Source organism: Strix aluco, chromosome 3 (genome assembly GCF_031877795.1).
Source record: "Strix aluco isolate bStrAlu1 chromosome 3, bStrAlu1.hap1, whole genome shotgun sequence".
In the NCBI taxonomy this organism is placed as follows: Eukaryota; Metazoa; Chordata; class Aves; order Strigiformes; family Strigidae; genus Strix; species Strix aluco.
The window spans coordinates 117,074,679-117,087,932 of NC_133933.1; the positions used below are offsets into that span (position 1 = coordinate 117,074,679).

Genomic DNA, 13,254 nt, shown 5'->3' on the forward strand with positions numbered 1-13,254 from the left:
CAAGCAAGCTTTGAGGCAGTCATAGGACACTTCAGTCTCTCACAGCCACGTATAGGTGCAGGTGTCCAGAGAGCACAACTACAGGCCCACAGACAGCCCATCATCAGACTGCGGTGGGATGAAAGGAAGGGAAGGAACCACTTATGAGATACATGGAGAGAACCAGGCTCCTCTTTCTCTCCAAGCATCATTAAGATTTCCTTCCGAACATACACCATGTTTTTTTACAAACAAGTATCCCAATCCTTCAGTAAACATCTATGTGAGAAGCCTCGTGTAGACTTACATAAACCGTACACAATCAAGTATAATTTCTGTGATTTTAGCCTCAACACACTTCTCACAAATTCCCGCTGGCAGATCAGCAGTGGAACCAAAAATAGCAGATTCCGGATAGTGGATAAACACTTCAGCAGTTCCTTAAGTCCCAGCACAGTGCCAGAGCCAGCCTATACACCAAGATTGGGGAACACACAAGGGTTTAAAGCTTGCAGTCAACTCCAGCTACTTGGAACCAGCCGGTTGTCTAGCAAGCAGGCTAACTTCACCACTGAAAATTACAAGAGCTGAAGTGACTTTTGAAATCAGTGTAATTTAATTATGCTTATAACGAGGCTCTTCACACACAACAAAAAGATTATTCAAAATGAAGGAATTTGCTGTCTTTTAAGTGCTTTCCAAAAGATCATAATTTAAAGCAATCTTCCCTCTTCTTTAGAAATCACATTATTTAAAAACTACAATTCACATCTGAAAACTGACGAGTAATTTCCCATACCAAATAAGGGCTGAACTGGCAACTTGCGGCATTTGTTCCAGTTATAGAGTCAGCAAAACCAGGCCATTTTATAATTATGGATCCTGGCTGTCGCTATTGCTGATTAATGCATTTAGATGCTCAGCCATTCTCATTGAAGGAAAGATAAAAGCATTATTAGAGCTTTTTAATTTATTACAGGCAGTCCTCAAATAGCCACGGGAAGTGCTTACACATACAAATATGCTGAAAATGGACAGATATGGACTCAACAAAAATAATTTAATCTTAATAACCTTTCAGAAAAAAACCAAGCATGATTATACAAACTCAGAGTCAGGTCCTATCACATTTAGTTTTTAAGTGAGCTTGTAACTTGTATTTAAGTTCAGCATCACTCAGGAACTTTTCCTCAAATTCAAGTCTAATCTTTTCAGCTAGTTAGTGTACTGAGCTTATACAGTGTATTGTTTTACAGTATCACAAGTGGATAATACTGTTAAGTATCCAAGTAGCTACAACAAAGTGGTTTTATCTTCAAGAGTCCATTTGTTCCACTGAAGGTGCACTATTAAAACAATAAATGTATTTAAGAAAATAATTATAACTGTTATATTACAGCCTCTCCCACTTCAGTGTGATAATTGTGTAGCTTGAAGTTAAAAAATTAATTCTACAGCTAGAAAACCCCCACAAAGGAGGGAGGAAAACCAGAATCACTAGATTTGTTCAAAACAAAAAATCCTAATGTTTCAATTAAATAAAGTATGTTCTGCTTTTGAAGACAGACTTCCATTTATAAGAGAATTATTTTGTAGAAGTATACTTCTTGCTCCACAGTTCAAAACACTGTATCATCATGTAACAAAATCCTGCCCTAACACATAGCAGTAGTTGTTGGTGCTGGAAATTTGTAAGTGTTTCACAGCAAATGTTATCCCATGTTGTTGAACCAGGGTAGGGGGATCAATAAATACTTCGGTTAGGCACAGACCTCTCTCCCCACCAAAATAGAACAGCAGTACAAAAATTCAAATAGTGAGTTTGCCACCTGGAAAGAAGCCAGCCACTGAAGGAAAAGGACAACCTTCCCGTGCAAAAAGATGACCTTCTTAATTTTAACCCCCAGGCCCAGCTCCATTGGAGGAGCACCTTCCCCATTTTTACTGTGATCTACATATGAAATGTGCCTTCACTTTGCTTTTATTTATTGTTGTAACAGCTCAGCCTGCAGTTTGCATTTTATAGAGATGCAGACAAATAGCATCCAACACCAAAGTCCTACATTCTCGAGCTGGAATTTGGTAGCACATACACAAGTCAAGATTACTTTCTGACAGAAGCTTGAACCTGGTATATTTCCCAATTTGCATAGTATACGACTACACGTTTTGCAGAACTAGTGAACTTTGTAGAAAAGAGGATTAACTCTCAATCTGTATTTAGGTATATTTAAGGTCTCCAGTGTCAACTGCCCTACCTTACCTGTATTTATTAGTAGAATATAGGGCATTTAATTTCACAGCATCTGTCTAAAAAAGCCGTAGAGTTGCTGGTTAAAATGAGTTCAGAGGTTTAATAACTTTGTTGGTCTCTCTCACAAGTAGATGGATAGTTGCTGATACTGTGTGATTGGGAAAATGAGGAGCTGGGAGTTCTGATTTAAAAATCAACCAACCAACCCATCCTTCCCCATATGGAAAACTACGAAATACACTTTTCATTACTGGAGTGAAATGAGCCTAAGTACGATATTTGTACAGTGATAGTCAATTCACTTAGAAAAGCCAGTATCAAAATGCTGAAGCTTCATTTTACAGATACTAAAGATAGGTGAATACAAATGTAGTTCTAAAGTATTTTACATATTTTTGCAAGCTAAGCCACAAAGAGATCATGGTACTAGATTAAAGCTATGCTGTATGTAAACTCTAGAAACTGGAAGGGAACAATTTAAGTAGTTATTGATCATAATGTTTCTTCTGAAAATTGCTAGGATATTGTGGCATCACAAGAAACAAACTGCTAGCTGCCAGCACCACAGATAACAGATTTAAAATTTTCACATCAGTTTTAATGTTTGTAGTTACCCAGTGAATTCCAACAAAGACAACCCAACATGTTTCATTGGACTGACCGATTAGGCTATTTTAATATTTTTATAAGCTCATTTTATTTCTTTGCTGTACAAAGGCAGAAATGCAAACCATCTCAATAAATCTACATCAGTAACTACCTAGACATGATACAGGTATGTACAAAAAGCCCAATTATTTAACTTCAGTGTTGATACCATAGTTGATGCAGAGCTGGATGCAAACAATGCAAACAGCATCTACACAGTGTAAGGCATAACTCATGATATTTACATCTTGTTCCTTATAGCAAAGGCTTCTGATACACCAGTTCTTTGTTACAGTCTTTATTTGACAATCCTGTGTAGTAGTGCAGCCTCAGAACTGAAAAGTGCATTTCTCTATTATATACAGTCTCATAAGGATTGTGGATCGTTCCAGAAATAATTTCAAATCTTCATTTTCAGAACTAATCAACTGCCTATGTTTTCCATCAAATAAAATTATTTCATAAGCTAAAAACACCGTTTTCCCAAAGCTCTGTAGATCACATGCAATTATGAAAACAAAGCTCCTAAAAGGAACTCTAGGAACTGTTGTCTTTTGACTTGGGAGATAAGCAATCCTGTGAAAGCACTCAACCAACCCACTGCTGTTTGAATTCAAAACACTTCGGAACATTTCAGGTTAGTAAGTTTGCAGATCCAAGCGACTTTGGAAAAGCTCTGTAACACAGATATTTACATTCCGTACTTTATTTTTTGAGTTGTAAATAATCTGTCATCTCAGGTGGTTTGGTTTTTTCCTTCCCCCGGAGATCTCACTTTGAAAGGAAAGTAAGAAAAGGAATACGATAACTGTCATTGTAGGAAATACAATTTTGAGTCATCTTGCAAGCAAAATAAAGTAAAAAAACTGCCTAAGATTAAAAAGTCAACTCTTCCCTTCAACTGTAAAGCAGCACTGCTAAAAATAATTTATTTTTTGTGTTCTGAGCTACTGCAATTCCCGCCACATTTATTTTTAAACCACAACATCCTGCAGCACTGGGGCTCCTGAGAGACTATACTGCAGTCAATCTTGTTTTAGCAGCTCAAAATACTACATCCCCTCTTCTCTCTGCCCTCCCTCGGACAGGGCAGTAATGAGCAAGAGCAGCACACACTCTTGTTTGAAGTAGCTCTTTAATTCTCACAACTATTTCAGCTGAGCTGCTAGACTCCACAGTGAGGCAGCTGAGAACTGACACACATTGTTCCACCGGCAGAGCATAGCTCTGACAGGAAACCAGTAATGAGCAAAGGAAGAAAAGGGTCAGGAACAAGAGTGCCTTACTGTGTGTGCACGTGTCTGACCTCCCGCTGTTGTGAGGTAACACAACAGTACAGACTTCTCCTTCAGGCGTTTCCTATACTCCCACACATCTTGGCCCACAAACTATGCCCAGAAAATTATACTTGTACAGTACAGTTTTCAACTTTATCAGAATGGTATGACAGTCTTTAAAAAAAAAAATTACACAGGGATAAAAATGTAAGTGGAAGAGACTACCTTGATCAGGAGGAACTGATGGCTTGGTTTCAGAAGTAACAGTATCCATTTCTTCAAAAGTTTTGGCACCTGGCTTCTCTTGTTCCACCTCACATAGGTACACATCAATAGGTCCTTTTGTGCTCTTCACATGTACTTCTATGCAATCCTATAAAACAGTGACTTGCATATAAACCAAAGAACAAATCTCACACATCAGTTATCTGGTTTTACACATATTTTAAAGCCAATAGATCAAGAAAAGAACAAATACAGGAATAACATAACTATTTGAAATTGTGTTACTAGTTCTACATAAATTATGACTATTACATAGATTTGTAGGCCAATTATTAAGCACCATTAAGCTAACGAGGTTTCATTTTTGATGAAGATGCACTTAACAAATCTCTGCTTAGTCTTCTTACTGACCTTTATACATACGACCAAGATTTACTGTACGTTTAGGAAGAGTAACAAAATTTAAAACTTGACAAGTCAATGCCATGGATCAGAAACAAATCAGAGCACGTAGCAGCTTTAATAATATGGCAAAGCAACTAAATTGTTTTACTTTTACCACTCTCCTTCAGCGGACATCACATTGCAAGGCACAGAGCAAATCAAATTTAATGGACAATAGAGAGAAGATTCTCTTCTCTCTAAAATAGTTTTTAAAATCCTGCCTTCTTTTGCCTCAGGAAGCCTCTGAAATCTTATCTTTTTCATCTCCACAGGATGTGAGCCAGCTCCTTTTACCAGTGAAACCACTGGAGATCTATGCAGTGGATCTAAGTCTTCTGGTTCTATTGATTCATATCTCCTTTTCCTACAGTATCACCTCCCTTTCTGTGCAAACAGCAAGGCAAATTTGATGGCTACACAATTAAGATCATTATAAAAAATGCACACGCAAAAGAAAAACAGAATTAAAGCTCCACTTGTTATCTCAAGCTTACTTCCAGTATTTCCCCTCTTTCACAGCACCACTTTTACCAGTGGGTTCCCAGTACACAGGCCCCGATGCAGGTGCAGTGACTGGGTGCAGAGGGCAAAGCTATGGCTCCTCTGTACGACCTGAGTGGGAGGATGTGCTGTACCATGAGGTGAGGACAGAGCACAGCCCTCCACCTCCATGAAAAATCCATCTTGACATGATCTACTAGAGTACCAAAACGTTTTCTTTTGTCAAACACACTGTGCATTTCATATTTCAATATTATAGTACAATAGCCGTCTACTCATTAAGCAGTAAGACAGCATTTACATGCTGTTAAGATCATTCTCAAATCATGCTTATTGCTTTGTCTGGTTTGATGTACAACTTCTGTAGATTTTAGCATACAAACATTAACAGCTCTTTAAAAGTCACATTATCCTAGTAAATTATCAAACAAACTGATAGTGAAAATAGGTAACATTTATTACAGCTGTTCCATTCCCTCTAGCAAAACCAAATAACTAAAGCTCAGACATGTTTATTATTTAGTAATATAGGTAAACAGAAAATACTGAAAATGTTTCTTAGACTATTACCCCTACAGCACTGTTTAGTGGAACACAAGAACAATGAAGTACCAGTATTTGCTATACACGACAAAGAAACTGGAAGTCAATTACTGATTGCGGCTGCAAAAGTCAGATTTGAGACCTTTGGTTCCCTTAAGAGTGAAATGTGTAGAACTTACTTCTTTAGGAATTGGTATTTCCAGTTTGGTTTCCTCTGGAGCTTTAATTGCAATCACAATCTGTTCCTGAAATGCCTGAATGTTACGGATATCTTGGTATGTCACATAAGCTAGTGTATACATTGGTCAAGGATTCTGTAAAGTAATTTGCTAATAGGCAGAAGCAAAGAGTATGATGTTAAGATATGTTGAACCAGAATACCAACTTAAGTGGTAAACAGTTCAGCTAAGGTTCCTTTAATACTAGCTTTGTAAAACTAAGTATTAGCTAACAAGTGGAAAACCTTTTTTCATTTCTAGGAAGGAAAAAGCTTTTAAAAAATAGAGATACTCAACATTAAAAAAACCCCACAGCTGACAAACATTTTTCACAGATGCTGTCAAAAGTCTACAATGCAGAGGGAATACTGCCCTTGATAAACTACTACTTTGTTTTGTAATAACTATGCACATAAATAATTTCCTGGAAAACTATAGAATTATTTTCTTAACCAAAACACATAAGGTGTAATGAAAAGTTTTCCTGACACCATACAGAAAATGGGCACATTTCATTTGAGCACAGACTTTAACATTCTTCCAGACAAGGGAGCCAAGTAATATTTTATTGTAACCCAAAGCCAAAATCCAATGTTTATGTCATGTTAAAAGAAATCCCTTTTCTATTATCAAAACCCATATCAAAGAGAAGACTGCATTGGAACCCCTCTCAAGAGACAGAACAGTATTAGGACACAACCAACGTACCATTTGTCTTCTTGGCAACAGGTCACGGGACTCTGTTTTCGATCCTCTTTTTCATTTCACTAAGCAACTCAATCTCACTGGTAGGTCAAGACCTGCCACCGAGACAAATTTACTCTATAATGGAGAGAACAAGGTGATGGTCAGGGTACCAAGACTACTGCTCCACTTCCATTCTTCCACAGTGGAAAGGTCACACAAGTAGCACTCCCCTGAGAACAGGCTAGATTGCGCATGATTCGGCAAAGCAGGGCACAGGACTAGTATACACTAACATAAAATAACCAAAAAGCTTCCTATTATAAAACTCATTATCAAGCATTACTGTATACCCGTGGTATCAGCCTACACTTATTACTAGATACCTGAGTACTTGCAACCAAAACCACATGTTAAAGTAATGCAAGAGTTAAAAGGATATTTTGCATTTTGTTTGTCATCTGTTAGCTCAAATAACTGATGAGCACAATCCTTGATTAATTCATCCAGAGCTTCTTCCATGGCTGACAAATCAGAAAGTTCCTCTTTAAGGTTTTGCTGCTGTGGTCCTTTTCCAAGAACTTGGTCAAGATTAGAACCTCTAGAAGAATATGAAAGTTGTCTAGTATGTTTATATAAATAAGAGCCTGTTTATTGAACACAAAATATACTAATAGAAAGCAACCAGGAACTCTGGCATCCTTACTCTGCTGAAATATGCTTCATTGTGCTTTTGCACTTGATACTTGTTAATATAGTAAGTAATTCAGACAGCCTAAGGATACAGAAGAATTTCAAATATTTTCATCTATTAAAAGTAATTCAATATGCTTAAAAATACTCTCAAAGTTATAAACATTACTCAACATTGTTGGGTTTGATTGTTTCAGAAATTAGAAGTTTCAAAGCCAACTCACACCCACTGGATAAGATTCTTAGATCTTTTCTCAATTAAGTTTATTCCATCCAACACATTGGTGATGTCATACACTCTTCGTTTTCGTACTCCAAGTCTTGTTGCTACTTCATTCAAATCAAGGACACCGTCTGGAGCTGTTTTGACAAGATCCATGAATTTTCGGGTCAAGTAGACCAAGGATGCATCAAATCGAGGCTTTCTGACTTTCAGAGTTCCTGTAAAGTTTTGATAGAATATTTTGACAGAATATAAAAACTACTACATGAGTATGAAGTATTCTTTAAAAACCCAATAGTGATGAAGTAACAATGAAGGTAAAGTCAGAAAGCACTGCAATTATTAATGCTGACATTGCAATGGCATCATATAAAGTCTATTAACTATATATACCTTCATTTGTTTGCAATGAGTGTATCTAAATCGCAAGCATGCATCTTCATGCTTTCAACGTTCATGACTTCAGACTGCTACTATGGATATTAATAGTTGTGTAACTATGTTCTGTAGGACATGTGCTCAGACTACTGAATGAATGAATACCAATGAAACCTCTGGTTAACTACAGATAGTGTCAGAGCACTGCCAGAGAACTGCAGCTCTGTCATCTGCTCCATAAGACTGAAACTGTATTTTCACACCCTTTTGGCCCAAATTAACCAGTAGATCTCCCAAATAACATTCAGCATGGCTCAAGGGTTAGCTTGATTTCAGGGACTGTTCCAATCTGGACGTGACCAATCTGTTCTGTAGTACAAGAACTTAATATATGAACAAACTCTGGTTGTACTATTTGGCTTCAGGGCAAAAGAATTGGTCATGCCATTGTTAATTTACTAATACAGCAAAGATCTACAGATACCAGGACACCACAGGTTTAAGAGAGATCCCTGTGCCATGTGTACTCATTACCAGCATATTTGCAGGAACAGTAGTAAAGTTACTGATGAACAGCTTGCTTAACTTTAGGTTCTTTATGTATGCATAAAGTATAAAAAACCATCTATTTCTGCGGTACCAAAAAAGACGTGGTACACATGCACTAGTGTGATGCTAGAGTCAATGAAAGACTATCAAATTCTGATGTTACTTGTCTTTTCTCCTGCAAAACAAACCAAGTATTTTGTATCTGATCAAACTGTGTCACTGAGCAATATTCCAGTCTAATGCCTCAAGAGAACGTGTGTGCGTGCACATGGGTGCGTGTGTAAGGAAACTTCCCTAGAAAACACTCTCATTCAAACTTCAGTATTTTTCCCAGGATGAATGAGACATGCACTTTCACTCATAGTATATCACACCGATTCCATGGCTGCAAGATTGTGCACTCTTCAACGTGAAGAGACAGGCTCAACAGCTCAGTTTTGGACTGTGTTACTGCAAGATGTGTGAGACTATTCAGCTGGTGAGATAAAAAAAAAAAACCCACAATGCAAATTCAGTCAAGCTTGTATTTACATTTGTTAATACCAGTTGAAAACCAGTGTTTGCCAACACGATGTTCCAGTTTTCTCTAACTCTTTTCCCATACATTATTTCCTTTATAGCGGTGGGAAGGTATACTTGCAGCAGGTTTAAAGAGGAAAAACCATGAAGAATGTGTTGCTTCATATCTGTCATTTCGTCTGCAGCATTCCTCCTGCTCTGCCTATATTAGATACATAACAATTTCACATTTGCTCACAGCATCTACTCAGCATTGTAAAAAAGCATAAAATACTTTAAGAATAATCTTCACACATGGAACACAGCAACTTACTTTTCACAAACGGTACTTCATTGTCCACATTCAGGTTGATCATTGGTGGCTGAGGAAAAAACAAAAAAATAACTAATATAAAATGCTATCTATACAGGAAGCCTCTCCAGACGAAATCCCCAAACCAACTCTAGATGCTACAGCCATCAGAGTGCTGACAATTCAACACATGTTACTGTATAGAAGGGATACATGCTCATTACATTCCTGTCAGAATTTTCAGCCCTTAATCTCAGCACACATCCCCCTGTCTTGGAAAGCAGGAAACACCACTGAACTCCCTAATGCTCAGGCAATGGTCACAACACAAACAGATACCTGTTTAAACTCTACAAATACAGGCTTCAGCTATTCATGTAATAGCACACATACAGAAGATACACTACTATTATACAGCATTACAATCATGTATTACAAGACTGGCAGCAGAGTCTGCTCTGGTCAAGAAACTGATATGATGAGCCTAAGTAGGTACTTCATTCCACCCCTCACTCCAATTTAACAAAAGGAGTATTTTCAAATTAGACTCATTCCAGTTGGAACAGACCTGAGAAGGTCTCTGGTCCAACCTCCAACTCCAAATAGGAACAGCCATTAGATGAGAGCAACTTACTCAAGGCTTTATCCAACTGGGTCTTGAAAATTTCCAAGGGATGGACGCTACATCTCTCTGGGCATCCCATTCCACTGCCTGCCTGTCCTCACAGTGAAAAAGTTTCACTATACATCAAGTTGCAACCTCTCTTGCTTCTTTTGTTTCAATTTGTGGCTATTTCCTTTCAGCCTCCCATCCTGCAGTGCTGTGAAGCGTCTGGCACCAGCTCCTTGTTAAACTTCCTTGCAAGTCCTGAAGGGCTGCTGTGGCCTTAACAAGCTCCCTCAGCAGTTATCAACAGCCTTCCTGCACTGGTGGGCCTAAAATGGACAGAGCATTCCAGGAGCAGCCTCATACATGCCAAGAAGAATCACTTCCCTTGATTTGCTGGCTATGCTCCTGCTAATACAGCCTCATATGCCTCAATGCCAGGGCACAGCGCTGGTGCACGTTTAGTCCACTGTCCATCAGGACTCCCAGGTCCTTTCAGCAGGGTGGTCCCCCAGCCAGTACCACTGCAGAGTACAGGCCCAGGTGCCAGGACTTCATACTTAGATTTTCAGCTTCCTTGGTTGAAGTCTGTGAGGTGTCCGATGACCCACTGCCTCCAGCCCGTGCCTGGCTAACGCACTTTTCCTACCCATGAGGGTCATCTCATGTCTTCCTCCTATCAACGGGACAGGTCCCAGATAGGGGAACACCACTTTTGGGTAAAGTATGAACTACTAACCATTCCTCTTTGAGCCTGATGATCCAGCCAGGGTTTTTTTACTCATCTAGTAGTTTACAATCTGTAATATGCTAACTGAAAGATGGATACTGCAGGAGACTGTTTCAAAAGTCCTTCTAAAGCTAGTGTAGATGACATCCAAGGCTTTGGATCTACAGATCTAGTCATTCCATCACCAAAGGTAATCAGGTTGCAAGTATAGTTATGTTGGCTATTCCCAATCACTTGTTCCTTCACGTGCCTAGAAATAGCTCCCAAGAGAACTTCTCCAAGGGACTGAAGTGAGGCTAAGCTGTAGCTGACCTCCACAACCTCTCAAAGATCATGAGAGCAACCTCACAATGACATCAGCTAGCCCTCTCGTGACTTACCCCAAGTGGGTCCTATGGACTTGTTTGGGTTGAGATTTCTCAAGAGATTCTTAACTTGACACTTTTCCATTGCTGGTTGCTCTTCTCCTTGAATCCTGTCTCTTAAGACACAAAACCTAGGGGACATCAGTTCTGAAGACCCATGCAAGAACGCAGAGTACTTCAGCCTTATCTGTGTCTGCTCTTCCTAAATCACCTGCCCCATTTAGCAACAGGCTCACATTCCCCCCTGCCCTCTTTACTGCTAAAGTAGCAGTATAAAGTTCTTCTTGTCACCCTTGACATTCCTTGCTAGTTTCAACACTAGAACTTTGGCTTTCCCAGAAGCATACCTACATGTCCAGAAAACATTTTTTCATCTTTCTCCTTGCTTCCACCTTCTGCATATGTTCTTTTTGCCCCCCACCCCCCCGGAGTGCAGGCATAGCTGTGCCCATCCCTCAACACAGTTACTTGTTGGCATGAGTATCAGGATGGCATATCCCTGTCCTTACAGACTTGATCTTTTCAGCTCTTCCAACTTTCAAAGTTGCCTCCCCTAAAATCTCAATTACCTGTTGCCTGAGTAAGGTGAAGTCCTGAAGCCTGAATAAGCTGGAGTCCAGGTTCTGTACTCTGCTACCAGCCTTCCTCGCTACACTCAGGGTCTTGAACTCCACTATTCCATGGTCATTACAGCCCAGGCTGCTAATGATCACCACAATCTTGACTTCCCTATTTATAAGAAGCAGATTCAGGAAAACATCACCCCTGGTTGACCCATCTAAACACCTACATAAAGCAGCTGTGCCCAAGACCCTTTATTTCTTACAATCATCATTGCCAATAATAAGAAATTTTCAATTACCAGTGTAAAAACCTCATATAAACTTTTTCATGGCTTTAAGACAATACTACCAAGTAACATTTAGCCCAACAGTCAAGGTTAATAAAAATAAGCATTTTTAAGAAGTTTCACAGAATTAAAACTAGACCTGCTTTTTGTTAGCTGCCTCATAACATTACTAAAAGTAGCGGTGGAAGCTGCATAGGTTACCCAAACATCACAGATGTTCGGATAAGAACAGAATACAGAGTTGTAGTTTTGTTTTTCTCAAACCTATTTAACTCTGCTCTACAGCCTATTTAACTCGATTAAGAGTCTATAAGTAACACAGCTAAGAAAATCATCCCTTTGCACTATGACTAACATCACTACATTTTCTCGGGCAGCCTGCAATGACAATGCCTCTTTCGTGCTCCGCTCTGGCTAGGCCTGCCACACCTTTCCAACTCTGAGATGTCCTGCCGGACAGGCGAGGGGAAGGACTTTCGGGAATCTCCTTAAAACCTCCCGCGGTGGACGCTACGCGTTGCAGGGCCGTCCCACCCTTTCCCCATCCCCAGCAGCGCCTCCCTCCCCCGCCCGCCGCGTACCTCACTCACACGCAGCATGTCCGTCCGCAGCGGCTTGAGACGCTCCCACTTGGAAGGGCTGGCCATGTTCGCCCGGCCCCTCCACCGTCCGCGGCCTAGCGCGGCGGGAGGCCTCTCCCGCCCTGAGGCGAGGCGGCGGAGGGAGGGCGCTCAGAGGCCTTCACGACGAGCTTGCGAGTCCATATCGGAAAGCGCCGCCATCCCCACCCCACCTCCAGGAGGAGGAGGCGGCAGGGGCTCTCCCGCCCTCAGCGCAGTCCGTTATGGCCGCCTCGCCTCTCCCTTCCCTCCCCCCCCGCCCAGCCAGCGGACGGTTGGGCGGGAGACCGGAACCCCGGCTCAGCCCCGCCCCGCCAGAGCCGCGGCGCCAAACCTGGCCCCCGCCGGCGGCCGCTTCCCTTACCCAGCGGCCCCTGCGGCGCGCGCGCCACCGCCCCGCCCCGCCCGCGGCTAGCGCTGAGGGCACGGCCTCCTTCTCCATCCCATCAGCGCGGCGGGCGGGTGGCTCTGCGGGGGGGTGCTCTTCTCTGGACGCCGGGAGGGTATCGCCCGGATTGGCGTTTCCTCCACTCTTATCACCCTCCTGGAGCGGCGGGGAAGAGGATTCGCTGGCCTCCTTCCCCCTTGTCTTGGGGAGGGTGGGGTGCAGCCGGCACGTCAGTGCGCTAAAGTGGGTTCAAACGAGGAAGCACTC

The 13,254-nt window shown here is 41.0% G+C and overlaps 1 protein-coding gene across 6 annotated transcripts; it reads right to left on the bottom strand.

The window, feature by feature from the left end:
• Positions 1 to 2,879: 2,879 nt before the first annotated feature.
• Positions 2,880 to 12,863, bottom strand: E2F6 (E2F transcription factor 6). Of its 6 annotated transcripts, none has more exons than XM_074820075.1 (8): positions 12,570 to 12,859; positions 11,699 to 11,858; positions 9,449 to 9,497; positions 7,691 to 7,907; positions 7,215 to 7,374; positions 6,051 to 6,164; positions 4,384 to 4,531; positions 2,880 to 3,655 (listed from the first exon to the last, which is right to left on the bottom strand). In XM_074820075.1, exons 3-8 carry the CDS (start codon positions 9,489 to 9,491, stop codon positions 3,618 to 3,620), a joined length of 720 nt encoding a protein of 239 aa, XP_074676176.1. In that variant the 5' UTR covers positions 9,492 to 9,497; positions 11,699 to 11,858; positions 12,570 to 12,859; the 3' UTR covers positions 2,880 to 3,617. The 6 variants fall into 6 exon arrangements, with proteins under 6 accessions (XP_074676176.1, XP_074676174.1, XP_074676171.1 ...); XM_074820073.1 differs by having other exon boundaries at positions 12,561 to 12,859; XM_074820070.1 differs by lacking the exon at positions 11,699 to 11,858 and having other exon boundaries at positions 7,697 to 7,907; positions 12,561 to 12,863.
• Positions 12,864 to 13,254: the final 391 nt, after the last annotated feature.